This window comes from Erythrolamprus reginae, chromosome Z (assembly GCF_031021105.1).
Source record: "Erythrolamprus reginae isolate rEryReg1 chromosome Z, rEryReg1.hap1, whole genome shotgun sequence".
Lineage (NCBI taxonomy): Eukaryota > Metazoa > Chordata > Lepidosauria > Squamata > Dipsadidae > Erythrolamprus > Erythrolamprus reginae.
In genome coordinates this window covers 114275606-114291277 of record NC_091963.1, presented here as the reverse complement: position 1 = coordinate 114291277, position 15672 = coordinate 114275606, and the positions used below count along the sequence as shown (strand labels likewise).

General features: G+C 37.8%; 1 protein-coding gene across 2 annotated transcripts; it reads left to right on the top strand.

Annotated features, from left to right (window-relative positions):
* Nucleotides 1-599: 599 nt before the first annotated feature.
* PHB1 (prohibitin 1) lies at nt 600-14869 on the top strand. Of its 2 annotated transcripts, XM_070726224.1 has the most exons (8): nt 654-798; nt 1960-1994; nt 2751-2883; nt 6886-7047; nt 8231-8373; nt 9442-9558; nt 13059-13154; nt 14485-14869. In XM_070726224.1, exons 3-8 carry the CDS (start codon nt 2796-2798, stop codon nt 14695-14697), a joined length of 819 nt encoding a protein of 272 aa, XP_070582325.1. In that variant the 5' UTR covers nt 654-798; nt 1960-1994; nt 2751-2795; the 3' UTR covers nt 14698-14869. The 2 variants fall into 2 exon arrangements, with proteins under 2 accessions (XP_070582324.1, XP_070582325.1); XM_070726223.1 differs by lacking the exon at nt 1960-1994 and having other exon boundaries at nt 600-798.
* Nucleotides 14870-15672: the final 803 nt, after the last annotated feature.

Sequence of the window (15672 nt, the reverse complement as noted above, 5' to 3'; positions counted from 1 at the left end):
AGATATTAAGTAAATTTAAGAATTAAAATTAAAAACTAAGAGTAATGGGTTGCCAAGTAAATGCCTGGAGAAAAAACATTGACTAAAATCTAACTATTAATAGAACTGCAAACCTCACTGTGCTAACTATCTATGGTTAGATTCTCATTCACACCCAATACGTTTCATAAATCATGATTAAGTAAACCATGAGTTATGTCACAGGACCAGCTTTTTCTTCCCGCTCTATATTCTTAAAACACGTGGGAACGCGCGAATTACCCCCCCCCCCCCTTCCGTTTGGAGATGAACTTAAAGCTCCAATATACCATTTTGGACTGCGCGTAGCAGCGAAAGAACAGTGGGGGGAACGTGCTCCGTATACTGTACATCATTCTTCTCTTTGCTACAACTACTCCAAAAATGGCATACAGCTTTAAGCACTAAGTTCATCTCCAAACGGAAGAGGGGGGGAGGAGAATAATTCGCGCGTTCCCACGTTCACCTTTCCCCCATGCTTACCGCCTGGCTCAATTCAATCTGCCAGCCATTCCCATGAAGCCCTGCGGCGTCCGCCAATAGGAAAGGGCGGGCCTTTGCATCGCGGTGCCCTTCGGGATTCGAAGTTTCATCTTGCTTGTACATGGCCCAGGGTGCTGAGGCTATTGTTTTGTACTTAGCGTTCAAAGAACTACGAATCCCGTCAGGCACTGCCGCAGTTAGCAAAGGAACGACGCTCGGTTGCGCTTTGTGGGTAAGTACAGAGGGACCAGGTGGCTCGGTGGAATCTTCATGTGGAGGTCAATTCTTCCTTAGGAGGTGAGTTATGCCTGTGCCTAAGAATCGTTGAGCTTCGCCTTCTTTTCCCTTCTGCTGAACGGGGTGTATCTTTTGTTGTGAAATAACTGCGGAGAATTTAGCAATACGCGCCGTGATGAAATGCAAAAGCATGCTTGAAAAGAAATCCTGATATTTGGAGTTTGCTTTAATGGATGCGGTGCAGAATTCTCGCAAATGAACGTTTTGCAACGCAGATGGAAACGCATGACCACAATGGAGAAACGGCTGGGATAGATAAGGGAATTTGGGAGATGGGCGGATTCTGCAAATAAAAAGAATTGCACATGCTCCTGTAGTCTTCCAGAACCGGAGTGAAGCTAAATGCTTGGGCTGTCTTATTTCAGTAGAGAGAGTAGGGATTAGACAGGATTTGCAAAGGGCGGTTTCCTGAGAGAGGGGATTTTATAATGGAGAGAGTGACTAGACTAAAAGTTGCTGTGGAAATTTATATTAAAACACATTAAAGAGCTTTGGAAACGGCTGTATCTTAAAAGAGATCTGTTCACTAGATTTATTCAATTTTTAAAAAGTTTGTCACAGCTATTGCGTTAACAGCCTAGAACACCCAAGGAGTATCGAATGTGTACTATCTTTGGGAAATAGGTATCCCATCAGACCCATCAAGCTTTAACAGAGCCCTTTATGAACAGTGCAGGATTCTAATAATGTGTCCACAGAAAACATTGCAGTACTGAATGTAGAGATAATTGTTGGGGGTTTCCTCAGGATGAAACATTTGAAAGTCACACGGGTTAAAGAAACTTGCTCATTTGCCAATTTAGTCTTTAATGTATTTGCTAATTGCCCCAAGACAGAAAAAATGTAGCTGGATTAAATTGAGCAGACTATCTTATTATCTTAATATTCTTCCATCATTTGTATTCAGTAAGAACATTTTATTCTGTTGTTAAAGAACAATATTAAAAGATTAAATTTACTAATTTAACTAATTTAATTCTAGGTTCTAATAGTCTTAAATATGGGAGAATAAGTTTTAGGCAATGTTCTATATACAGACAGAAGAAGATAAAGCATTTGGAAAATTACTAGGGCTGTGAAGCAATCTAGATTCAAAGAGGAAAAAGGTCAGGGAATTTGTTGTGGAGCTGCTTTACTAATCTCCCTGCCTTTACATTCCAGCTCCTTTCAGTTGGAGACTTTGACCTGCCAAAAAGGTGATTTGCGTGTTCACATAGCACATTCAAGATCATCTTAAATCAAGCATACCTTTTTCCTGAAATCACATTATTTCTTTAAAGATATATCAGCATTCTAATAATTTCTAATAATAATAATAATTGTTATTATTGCAAGGATTGTATCTTAAATTATCTAAATAGCATACAGTGTTCCCTCGATTTCTGCGGGGGATGCGTTCCGAGACCGCCCGCGAAAGTCGAATTTCCGCGAAGTAGAGATGCGGAAGTAAATACACCATTTTTGGCTATGGACAGTATCACAAGCCATCCCTTAACACTTTAAACCCCTAAATTACCATTTTCCATTCCCTTAACAACCATTTACTCACCATTATTACTGGTACTCACCATTGAATAAGACACTTAGTGATCCTGATATTTATAAACATAATTATTTATTAACAATAATTATTTTTTTTGTTATTTATTTGCAAAATTTATTAGTTTGGCGATGACATATGACGTCATCGGGTGGGAAAAACCGTGGTATAGGAAAAAACCCGCGAAGTATTTTTTAAGTAATATTTTTTGAAAAACCGTGGTATAGGCTATTCGCGAAGTTCGAACCCGCGAAAATCAAGGGAACACTGTACTTAAGTAACTATTGTATTCTGTGAAGATTGTGTGTGTGGAAAGGAAGCTGCTGTTGCTGTTTATGCAGAAGTATCATCTGAGAAGCCATTTCTTTGCTTTTCTTATTACTGGATTTTTTTCCCCCTCCTATCTGTATAGGTGTAATTGTATCAGAAAACAGAAGAAGGACCTACATTGACACTAATGGCTTCCAAAATTTTTGAGACAGTGGGGAAACTCGGCTTGGGGTTGGCAGTTGTTGGTGGAGTTGTCAACTCTGCTCTGTATAATGGTAAGGAAGACTTTCACTGCAGGGTTGTTGCTTTCCTGTGAGATAACCAAGTAAATATTAAGATAGAAATTGATGAAATATAATCATTTCAGCTTGTACAGTAATAATTTTGTTTTAAAAATCTCAAAAGTCCACATTCTTAAAAAATTCCCCATCAAAGAATTTAAAAACAAAACTATAGAAAACAGCATCTCTCTCTTTTTTTTGTCTTCTATTGTGATGGCTGGAAGAATGACAGAAGAATGACTAGAAAAATTAAGCCTATAACCAAGTCCATTATTTCCTATTTTTCTCCTGGGACAGTTATTCTTCTTTAGTCATTGAAAAATACACTGCTCCAAAAAATAAAGGGAACACTCAAATAACACATCCTAGATCTGAATGAATGAAATATTCTCATTGAATATAAGTTGGATGTGCTGACAACAAAATGAAACTGATTGTAAATCAGTGTTACTTCCTAAGTGGACAGTTTGATTTCACAGAAGTTTGATTTATTTGGAGTTACATTATATTCTGTTGTTTAAGTGTTCCCTTTATTTTTTTGAGCAGTACAGGTAATCCCCGACTTACGACGGGGATCCGTTCCCACGGCCCGTCGTAAGACGAGTTTGGTGTAAATCGGAATATTCCAATTTTCATGAATATTCCGATTTACACGGTGGCGGGGGGGCACTTCTTCAAGAAACCAACAGCCGCCGCTTCCATTCGGGCGAGGAGATCAAAGCGGTGGACGCCTCGGAGGCTACAGCAACGCAGCGCCGAGAAGGCCCGGCTTCAAGGAACCAACAGCGGGGCCTTCTCGGGGCTGCGTTGCTGCAGCCTCTGAGGCACCCACCGTGGAGATCCCCTCGCCTGAATGGAGACGGCGGGGGCAGCCTCAGAGGCTGCAGCAACACAGCGCCAAGAAGGCCCGGCTTCAAGGGACCAGCGAGGGACGTTTTCGCTTTAAATCTCTCTACCTCTCCCCTTGGAATATACAGCTGTCCCCGGGTCATCGTAACGACGAAACGTCGTACATCAGGGACGACGTAACCCAGAGACTACCTGTATACTTTTCTAACTCATGTAAAATTTAGTACAAATGCTGTTTATCTCATATACCAGTGACATTTTAAGAAAGGAATGTCCATATTTTGCAAGAAGGTTTGCAAATATATTTTAAACTGTGCAACTAAATGTCAGATTTAAAACATAGCATTACACTGTTTTACTGATCAGAAGTTGAAATATGGGCAATATTTCTGCCTTAAAGAAAAGTCTCAGCAGGTGGCAGCACCCTTTGACCTTCTATGATCTTGAAGAAGCTTAGCATAGTAGATACGAGCAATGCTTTGATAGAAAAGCACTAGGAAATTTCAGGACTGTAAGTTAGATAGGCTGGAGAGCTTGCGACCCCACCCCATCCTGGTTAATTACTTTTAGCAATTAAAGTTAAGTGCTTTAAAAGCACTTTTGTGGTGTTGCCAGGAAAACAATATGAATGCAATCTCCAAGAATGGAATAAATAAATAAATTGTACCTCACTTAAAGTATATTTTACTGTATCTCTATATTTTCAAGATATCAATGCACTGTTGAAAAGGCCCAGTGTCTGTTGATTCTGATAACATCTAAGAGCTTCTAAAATTAATACGGAAGCAAGTGGTAGCTTATTTCAAAATTTTAGAATGTTAAAGGGCAATAACAATTTAAATACAAAAACAAATAAGTAGCCAATGTAATGGGCACACAACAGTGAACTGTGATCTGAATGCATGGCTCCTACATTATTCAAGCGTTCTAAACTAATTGAAATTTCCAAGCTGTCTTTAAAAGTAGATTGGTTTCAAAAAAAATAAATCAATAAAGGTTTCTCAAGCAGCCATAGTTTGTGGTTCAGCATAAGCAGATCAATTCCTCATGGGGTGTCAGAGTGACAACTTATGCTGAGTAAGAGAATTTTCCCAAATTGCACATTTTGTCTTTGAGAAAAGAGAAGTTACTGAGCAAATGAAAATCAGAGGACAGCACAATTGTCTTACCCTTTCCCCAAATTATTACTTGTTCTTAAACATAGTTTCTTAGTCTGATCTAAATAGTGGGACTGAGATTACAGCATCATCCCAGTGAAAGAAAAGAAATTAGCAAGTTTCAGAAACCCCAAGACTTCCAGAAATATAAGAGAGGAAAATCAATGGAGAAAAAAGATCTAGGTGGGATGATTTTTTTCAAAATCAACCCCAAGTGTAGGATGAAAGGAGATGTAGACTAATTTGAAGAATAAATGGATGGGGCACTCTAGAAGAGGACATTGTCGTTTGGCGGGGCCCAGGGGAAGAGCCTTCTCTGTGGCAGCCCCGGCCCTTGGAACCAACTCCCCCCAGAGATCAGAATTGCCCCCACCCTCCTCGCCTTTCGTAAGCTCCTTAAAACCCACCTCTGTCATCAGGCATGGGGGAATTTAGATATTCTCTTCCCCCTAGGCCTATACAATTTATGCATGGTATGTTTGTGTGTATGCTTGGTTTTTAATAAGGGCTTTTAGTAATTTAAATATTAGATTTGTTTTATGCTGTTTCTTATTGTTGTTAGCCGCCCTGAGTCTACGGAGAGGGGCGGCATACAAATCTAATAAATAAATAAATAAATAAATTGTTGTCTGAAATTCTGAACAGCAGCACTGTACTCTTATTACAGTCTCCATTGAAGTACAGGTAGTTCTTGATATACAACCAGGAATTTCCTTTGCTAAACTAGGCAGTTGTTAAGTATGTTGCACTTGATTTTATGACCTTCTCCCCATTGACTTCGCTTGTTTGAAGCCATTGTAAATGCATGCTGGTTGCCAGGTACTTGAATTTTGATCACATAACTTTGGGGAGGCTGCAGTGGTCATAAGTGTGAGGACTGATTCTAAGTCACTTTTATCAGTGACATTTTAATTTTGGTCATTATATTAATGGTTCTAAAAAGAAGACTACCCATATGCAAACTGACAGATCATATAAAAGTTCCTCAGCAAGGTGTTTTTCATACGTTTTGGGATTTACCTCACAATGCAAATTCTGATGGTTGTAATATTTCAGGATTGAGGAAGATCTGCCTTAATTAATGAGGCAGAGATGATTATGATAGAAAATAACAAAGATAAAAACTAAACGGATTGATTTTTGTTACATGATTTGATATAAACAAGAACATAGAACTATCATTTCATGGGGAACAAATTATTATATATACAATATTCTAGATTTAGTCACTGACATCTTTAATCAGATTCAGCATGGACTGGAGTTTAGGGCGTACTGGGAGAATTATAAGTAATCCAGTCTTAAGCTACTTTGAACTGGTCAGTTAATGATGTAATTAACGCAACGGTAATGTGTTTTCTTTTCTCTGATGGGGCAATTTGTTGTATTTGGACACAGACCTACAAAACACATGAACTGGAGATGATTAGTTTTCCACATATAATAATGGTAGTTAATGAAATGAATTGTACTTCTATGTATCCAGTGAATACTTGATTAATGAAAGCTACCATCTGGAAATAATACAAAAAACATTCAACATTGCACTGCTCTAAAGTATTTGGGAGTAACTCTGGACCACGCACTTACCGTAAAGAACCACTGTTTTAATACCAAACAGAAAATACTTGCTAGGAATAAAATAATGGGTATAAGTTGTGGTGCCCATTCAACCAAACATAGGGGGTTAATATCATCTTCAACCCCCTCTCCACCACCACCCTGGGACACTTTGGTTTGTTTGGGTGCATACAATGTCATTCAACATCTGTGAAAGAAAACCTCATGCTAGCAAGAGAAAACACTATTTTATATACTTTTTATATGTGGTATATTTCAATGACCTATTTTATTGGCTCACAGTTTAATGTTGTTAAGTGTGTGAATTTGTAGATGCTTCTGACACAAAGAAAGAAAGGACACAAAAAGTATTCAATTTTTCCTGCTTTTCTTGCATTCAAAGTTCGAATGTTTTTCTCCCTATTTGCAGTGGATGCCGGCCATCGGGCTGTCATATTTGATCGGTTCCAAGGTGTTCAAGACGTAGTAATGGGAGAAGGAACCCATTTTCTCATTCCTTGGGTTCAAAAGCCAATACTCTTCGACTGCCGTTCCCGCCCTCGCAATGTGCCTGTAATCACTGGGAGCAAAGGTAAGCGGTGAGACAGTTATCCTGTTTTTATTAATGGAATGGAGAGCTGGAGCTAGGTAATTGGACATGTAAAGCTAGAGCATATAACCTCATCTGGTAGAACTTCATCTCAAACTAAGACAAATTGCACTTGGCTAATACTTGAATGACAGGAAGTCTCAAGAAGATAAAGTAGGCATCCATGACCGGCCACTTTTGTATCCCTGCAATGAATATTACATGGACTCAAAACTATCTTTTAATGAAAAGTTAACACCCAAGCAAATCAGCCTGTTATATTTCTATTATGGAAATAAGAGTTAAAAACACATCCGCTTGTTATCCTTCTTCCCCCCCCCCCCCCCCACACACCTACATTTTAGGGGAGGGGCAGTGATTTGCAGATCATCTTATCTGGTTTTGGATCATTTTTTCTTTCCCTCCCTGGATCCTGTAATGGAGAAGGAAAATAAAAGCAAAGTTTACTAGATAGGATTGGAGTAGGGGAAAAAACTATTGTGATAGTCATCTTTCTCTCTGGTAAAGTTGTCCTAGAACTACTTAGAACAGAAAATTGAGTTAGATTATTTGGCAGCAGATCACCCTTTATTTTGGAAATTGTATGTGCAAGGCTTATCTAAGAATCTTCTGAGTCAGTATACTGATGGAATTCTGGGAATTGTATTCCCAATAGACCAGTGATGTCCAACCTATGGCATGCGTGCCACAGGTGGTACCTGGAACCATATCTGAGGACGTGCGAGGCATTGCCTTATGTCAGCTCCAGCACCCATGTGTGTGCTGCCCAGCTGACTTTTGGCTGTTTTCGCTCTTCCCCAGGCTTCAGGAAATCTCCTGAAGCTTGGGAACGGTGAAAAACGGCCTAATGGGACAAATGGAAGTTTATTTCCAAACTGCCGTTTGGGCCATTTTTCACCATCCAGAGGCTTCAGCGAGGTCTGTGCGCATGGAGGGGGGGGGCAGCACAGCAGTTTGTGTGCATGCATGGGGAGCAGCACAAGGGTTGTGCGCATGTGCAGGGAAGGGCATGGTTTGGGCTAGCACATGCATGTAGACCCTTTTGGCACTTGAGCAAAAAAGGTTTGCATCACTGCAATAGATTCATTAAAAAACTAGATGTGGGAAGCTTGGTATAGGCTCAGAACATGTAACTGCTACAATCTGCTTCCTATCTTCTGGGTAGATCTACAGAATGTGAATATCACACTCCGAATCTTGTTCAGGCCAGTCATGACACAACTCCCCCGGATTTTCACCACTATTGGCGAAGATTATGATGAACGAGTATTGCCTTCCATCACAACTGAGATCCTCAAATCTGTGGTGGTAAGAGAGAATAGGATAAGACTCATGTCTCTTCTTATGAGCCTAGGCATCATTTTCACAATTCTAATTGCTTCATTTAATGAGATACTGCAAAGGGCAGGGACTATTTATTTTATTCTATGGAGCCAATTACTCCTGTCTGTCAAAAGACTTTCTAATTCCATTTCCTTCCTTTTTCTGTCTCTGTGGACATATTCTTGTGCAACCTATGAAAGCTCCCAGTGAATCTGTCTCCTGTCCGTTTCACGTGCGGGCATTGCATTTTTCTTTCTTGGAAAAGGGGAAGATGCCAGTACATAGGCAAAGGAGGAAGGCATCTTAGAAGGAATATTCAGGGATTATTAATCTAATACACTCCAGAGCAAACAGTTTGCACAAAGTGAATAATAAGGAAGGAAAAGGAAAACCAGGCATCACATTAAAAAATATAATTTGAAGAGGTAGAATCATGAACTTGAAAGTGTGTATAATCTCTTTATCTGATCCAATCTTTATTCTCCCATTTCCTATCCTTGTTATCTCATTGATAACTACTTTTTGTTCATTTTCTCTAATGGAACAAATGAATGGATTGTAGAATTATGTTTCAGTGTGTAAGAATGATTTGAAAAAGTGAAGTTGAATGTGAAATTCAAGATTAATTTTACAAAGGTATAAAAAAATAATTTCAAGCAGTTTTATTATTGTTTTAAAAATAAGAAAATGTTGTCCTGACCTTTTTATAGCATGGCTTCTGACAGATCTATATATTTACATACTCATTGATGTGACATTTTTGTACTTTTATTAGAGAAAGAGATAATGAAGTTTGTAATCCAAGACATTGTAGGGATACCAGATTGGAATCTAATCCAGACTGACCTGTTATTTCCCATGGGAGCAATTGAAACCTGTGGGAAGACTATCACTGAAGTAGCAAGAAAATAATGCTAATTATTAAATGTTGTGCAGAATAGTTGTTGATGGGCTAAAAGTCTATCTAATTTATTAACTATTAATAAATCAATAGTTCTAATTTTAGCTTTGCTATCTGTTCTAAATTCTGCTTGGCATGTCTTATTATTCCAGGCTCGTTTTGATGCTGGGGAGCTAATCACACAAAGAGAGCTGGTTTCCAGGCAAGTGAGTGAAGACCTAACAGAAAGAGCAGCAACATTTGGACTCATTTTGGATGATGTTTCCTTGGTAAGAGGCATTCTACATCTAGAAGCTGTGTAATTTTAAACATTCGTTCATAGGCGTCGGGAGAACTATATATGTCTTAAGGTACAGGGCACATAGCTCTCGCAGGGAACTTCATGGGGGAAGTTTGTGTTACTATCATATAGCGGGAAGCCAATGGAAGAGAACAAGCAGTGCCAGTGGTCAATAGATCATTGACTGGCATTGTGGTAAAGGTTAGAGCTGAGCATTCCCATTCCATTCGCCTCCAAGTGCAAAGTGCGCAGTGTAATCCGCTACCTGAATGCTAAGGACATGAACACTGCTGCGATTGGTGCCCAATAGTTAGTTTATTAGATTTGTATGCCGCCCGTCTCCGCAGACTCGGGGCGGCTCACAACATAGCAGTGATACAATACAATACAAATCCAATAATAAAAAGTTAAATCAATTTAAAAAAACAATAATACATAGTAAAATCCCTAACTATACAATCATACACATTCAACCTAATCCATCATACAGTAAGGCCAAAAACATAATAAAAAAGGGGGGAGAAGGTGGTAATTATTCCCACGACTGGCGACAAAGGTGGGTCTTCAGCATTTTACAGAAGAAGAAGAGGGTGGGGGCTGTTCGAATCTCTGGAGGGAGTTGATTCCAGAGGGCTGGGGCCGCCACAGAGAAGGCTCTTCCCCTGGGTCCTGCCAGCCGACATTGTTTTGTCGAAGGGACCCGGAGAAGGCCAACTCTGTGGGACCTAATCAGTTGCTGGAATTCATGCAGCAGAAGGCGGTTTCGGAGAGGCTTACTGAAGCACACAAAATCCACAGTCAGTGCCGCCCAAGAATTTCTTGACCATTTCAACATTGAAGGCAAGGCTTTTCTCAAATGTATATTGACAAGAGATAAAACTTGGGCTTATCACCATACTCCAGAGAACAAAACATCAATCAATGCACTGGCTCCATACCCATTCTCCCTCAGCCAAAAAACTCAAAACTCAGCAATCAGCGAGAAAAATCTTGGGCACCCACCACGCACAAATCTTGGGCATACATCACAGCAGCGTTCATGCCCTTAGCATTCAGGTGACATATTACAGAGCGCACTTTGCACTTGGAGGGGAACAGAATGAGGATGCTCATCTCCAACCTTCACTACAACGCCAGTCGATGAGCTACTGACCACTGGCACTGCTCGTTCTCTTCCACTGGCTTCCCGCTACACGATAGTAATACCAACTTCACCTGCAAACATTTCCCACGAGAGCTACATGCCTTGTAACCTTACTTTCCGGATAACCCTCATATTTCTGGAACCCAAGTCCCATCCCTGAACAGTGGACTGGGAGCTGTGATCCATCAGTACCTAGCCATCTCTGTCGAGAGGAAAAATCCTCATCTAGAATTCTAAAGTTGCAACTAATTTCTCTATTATTATATTGTATAACTTTGATACAGAATCAAAAGATCCATTTCTGAATGGATGGGTCTATAGGGTTTTTTTCTGTTTTTCCCACTCTTATTATAAAGGTAATGTTTTCCTTTATTTATTTTTTTAAAATCTACAAAATATGCATGATTTAATAAGGAACAGTGAATATCCAGCCTGCCTCTATATTACAGATCCTAAATAATATTTTTAACATAATAAAAAGGTATGAAATTAAAAGATTAAAAGGAAAGAAAATACAGAATTACAGAACTTTCATCTTTCTTTTTGTATGATTGTTAAAAAAAAAATTCATTTGACTTCTGTCTTTCTATTTGGTAATTGTTATCTTATTTCGTCTCCTTCCAGAATCTTTGACCTTTCTAAACCCCATGTCTATAAATCATTAATTCAGTTTTCTTTTAACAAACAAATAAATTCCCGACTTCCAGTCTTTTTAAGTCTATAATCTTTTCTTTGGTCAAACCAATCAGCTTTGCCATTTCCACAAATTTTATTAATTTTATAATCTAATCTTCTACTATGGATATTTCATTTTTCCATCTTTGTTTATAAACTGCGTTTTGGTGCAGTTATGAGGAAGGGAAGTTTCCTCCTTATTTTAACCCTAACCCTCAATTCATGTCTGCCAGTGTTTGTCTCATTCTCTATTCTTCTCAAAATGGAAAGATATAGGTTGGGTGAAACTAGCATATAAAGCTGGGCCTGACCTATATTTTTGGAGAGAGCTGCTTGTCTTGCCTTCAGCCATCATAATTCAGCATTTTTTCCAGGAGTAGATGATATTTGTGGAAGGAAAACAGGACTTTTGTGATGGAATGGGACTTTGCTATGATTTTGCTTCATCCGTGGGAGTGTTTATGGTTATATCCAGCTTTTGGGTCAAATCCTTCCACCTACTCATGCCTGAAGATTAAAAGCAATCTCTAACATAGATAAATAATTTTATAATCGGCAACAGATTGATTCTCAGGATAAATACTAGAGAACTTAGGAAGTTTGGGAGTTCACCCTACTGGATGTTATGAAAACATCTGCGTGATCAATTGATGTCAGAAAAATTATAATAAAAAAACTGATACTATTTGCCATAACTCATTTTATCCAATTCTCTTTTGATTAATTAATTGTTTATGTCACCTCCATAGCAATTCATAAGCATCATTAGCTACTATTTGCCAAACTTTTATAATATCTTCTAAATTGGAAGGTTTATCTTTTTTTTTAAAGGAATTACTTTTATATAGGTTAGATTAAAAATCATACTCTGGAAAAATAAGAGCTTCTTATAGAAAATGGCTTTAAATTTCACTTCACGAAATCTACTAAAAATACTGTATATCAGGAGATATAATAAATATTTTAGAAAGGTATTCAAAGCTTGTAATATTCTAAAAAAAACACTGAAATAACAAGAATATAAAAATGCTCTCTAAGATTCTACTCTGTACAAGGAAAGGACAAGTTAAGTGAATGCGTCAGCAAAAAATGCCTTCAATTGAGTATGTCCCGAATAATGTCAAAAGAATCCCCCACCAAAAAACCTGGCTCAATTAAGAGCCAGTTATTCAAAACTTTACCAGATGCTGTTATTTGAACTTTTCTTGGTTTCTGCAATCTTTCTTTTCCTTGCACACAAAAGCTTTATCTGGCTTTGCGGCTTCTTATCTCTCTGTGTACATTACAACACAGCGCTACTATTAATTTTGCTTAGGTTCCTAATTTGTTTTTCCGATCCAATCTTTCAGTGAGGTACAGAAATCTAACTAGTAATATAATTTGTGGGGCGTGAGAATGAAAACAGCAGATCTCTAGAAGTCAAACTTTTCTTATTTTTCTCTATAATATATGTATGCTAGGAGGATATGTTTACCTGTGGGAATTATACTAATTGTTTATATCAATGTTTCTCAAAATTGGAAACAAATATATATCAACTTTAACTCCCAAAGTTGCCAATATGCTTGCTAGGGGAGTTGAAGTCCACACATCCTCAAGCTGTCAAAGTTAAGAAACAATGGTTTATATTATTATAACTCACTAGTGTTATTTTTCGATTTACATCTCAGACACATCTGACATTTGGAAAAGAGTTCACAGAAGCAGTAGAAATGAAGCAAGTTGCCCAACAAGAAGCTGAAAGGGCCAGATTCATAGTGGAAAAGGTGAGAATATGTACAAGCAGCCTTCATGCTGAAAAGATTTTTGTTTCCTTTTTTTTAATGCTTCCATTTTCAGAATTTGTCATTTCCCGCATCTAGTGTACAATATTGCTATAGCCATAAATAGGAATATGCAGAACTTACTAATTTAGGAACTAATTCCTGAAACTCTAGAACATTTTGTTTCCCCTCCAAGATAATCTCTGGACCCTATTATCATTGCCAGTTTAGTAAGTTTCAAAAGCAATTCCACTAAATTGGAAGTGGTTAGAGATGTCCTAGATATGACATTCCTAATGCAAACAGCCTAGTATTGCAACTGAACTATTAGTAGGGTATATCAAGCTATTTTTAGATCCAGAATCACCGAAAAGCACCTAGAATAGCATGATCTATGGAAAGAAATGGAATTGCCAAATTCACCAAAACTTTCCTGGTTTGATGAGTTTTGCACTAATAGTATCCCTCATTGCACATTGTATGTGTTTTTGGTTTAACAAGTTGTATGAATCCAACCATTTTGGCTTAAACCATGGTTAAAATAAGACATGCTTATTGTGATGACAGAATCCAGTCTCACCTTTATTAAGAATATTGTTATCAAAATGATAATGTTGGGTTCCATCTTTTTCCTCCTCCCCTCTGCTGCTGCTTTTCTTTACCTAACATTCACTATTCTTAGCAACTGAGCATAATCATAACATTGCTTGTTTAAACAGAGAGTTGCTTCCTTGAAGAGACTATTTCATGTCTCATGGGAGTTTCTAGTCTGGAGTTGGAAAAAAGACCTTTAATATCAGATACACATCCTAACCTAATAGATTTTTCTTTCCTGATACCTAGAATTCCATATTCAGCTGAGAGAATCTAGGTCATGGCAAAAGCATAAGTCAAAATATCGAAGCCTCTACCATGCATTCAATATAGTGGGAACTTTCAAAGAATCTGTTTAATTGGTCTTAGGTCATACTTTCCAGCTGCTTGCCCTGGGAGAAACGTCTTTAATGTTTCCATTAAAAAGGACAACAGGGATTGTTCTTTCTTGACATCTGCTATCTGTCATGTACTAGGAATAGTAGCAGTACCAATATTAGAACACTAATATAGGAAGCAGAATTGTTACTCTTGCTGGATCAAAATATTGAAAGTACCACTTTGATACTGTTTTTTCCAAGCATATTCATTCTCTTTGTCTTTTATTTGTTTTGTTAATTGCCTTATTTTAGTTACTCTCTTGTAACTACCAGAGTTATTTTATTAGCGCAATAGTACATGAACACTTAAACCTTTTTTGCCTGAAGTAATTTTTTTGCTTTCTGTTGCATTTCTACAGGCAGAGCAGCAGAAGAAAGCAGCTATAATTTCAGCTGAGGGGGATTCAAAAGCAGCTGAGTTAATTGCCAATTCATTGGCTACAGCAGGGGATGGTCTTATAGAATTGCGGAAGCTTGAAGCAGCCGAAGATATCGCTTATCAGCTCTCACGGTCCCGTAACATCACCTATCTGCCCTCGGGACAGTCAGTGTTGCTTCAGCTACCCCAATAAGTGTCCTCCAAATTCACCCACTGTCTCCCTACCCTTTTTTCTACTCTTTCCTTGAAGGAGGGGAGACAAATTTGCCAAAAGTAACCCTAAGCTTTCTCAATTGAGTTGAAAATATAAGAAATTAAGATTGATTGAAAATCCCATCAAGTAATAAAGGCAATCATTCTTCATATTCTCCTTCTAGAGTATTCTTTTTAGCAGATCAATATTTAGAATAAATGCTGAAAAGATTGCTGAATTGGCAAGATAGTGCGAAGTAATCTAAATTATACATGTTATGGAGAGAGCAAGTTCTTCCCATATGTTTGTTGGCCATCTCTTTCTCATAAAACAGTTTAGAATATATTCAGTCCACAGCCTAATGTTAATACAATTGAGGAGGATCATGATTATTTTAAAAAGATTCATTTAGCATGAAAGCTACCAACAGTGAAAATATTATTTTTCCTTTGATAAACCATCAAATATTTTTAGTACTTTTATTTAATAAAGTGTGATATTAACAACAGCTAATATTGATACCATAGTTCATAGAACAGAATTTTCAAAATGTTTTCTAAAAACTTCATGGGATTGGACAGCATAGAAGTAAAATTAAATTAAAATAGATATTGATCAATATTGTATATTTAAAATACATCTGGATAAAATTGCAATAATTTGAATCACTTCAAGCTAGTCAGCATACATAATTGAGGAATAAAATTAATAAGATGAAAGAGTTAATACCACACTGTAGGAAAGAAATATTAGTTGTAACTACTGAAAATACACCCAAAACATCTGGAAAAAAACAGAAAAGTTCCAGATTACTATTGAAACGATGAGCAACCACCCCAAAGTCCTTCTCCTTAGCCATGAAAATTAAGGCTTATTTGAAGAGTCTTTGTACTTAACCTTAACTCAGGATGAATACTTAGCGGAGAATCACAATCCTATCAGCAGTTAAGATTTCAAATTCATAAGAAGAGCAAT

Coding starts and splice junctions, on each gene's coding strand:
- PHB1 (XM_070726223.1), top strand. CDS start 2,796: ATGGCTTCCAAAATTTTTGAGACAGTGGGGAAACTCGGCTTGGGGTTG. Junction 8,374..9,441: donor AGATCCTCAAATCTGTGGTG/GTAAGAGAGAAT, acceptor TTATTATTCCAG/GCTCGTTTTGATGCTGGGGA. Junction 13,155..14,484: donor CCAGATTCATAGTGGAAAAG/GTGAGAATATGT, acceptor GCATTTCTACAG/GCAGAGCAGCAGAAGAAAGC.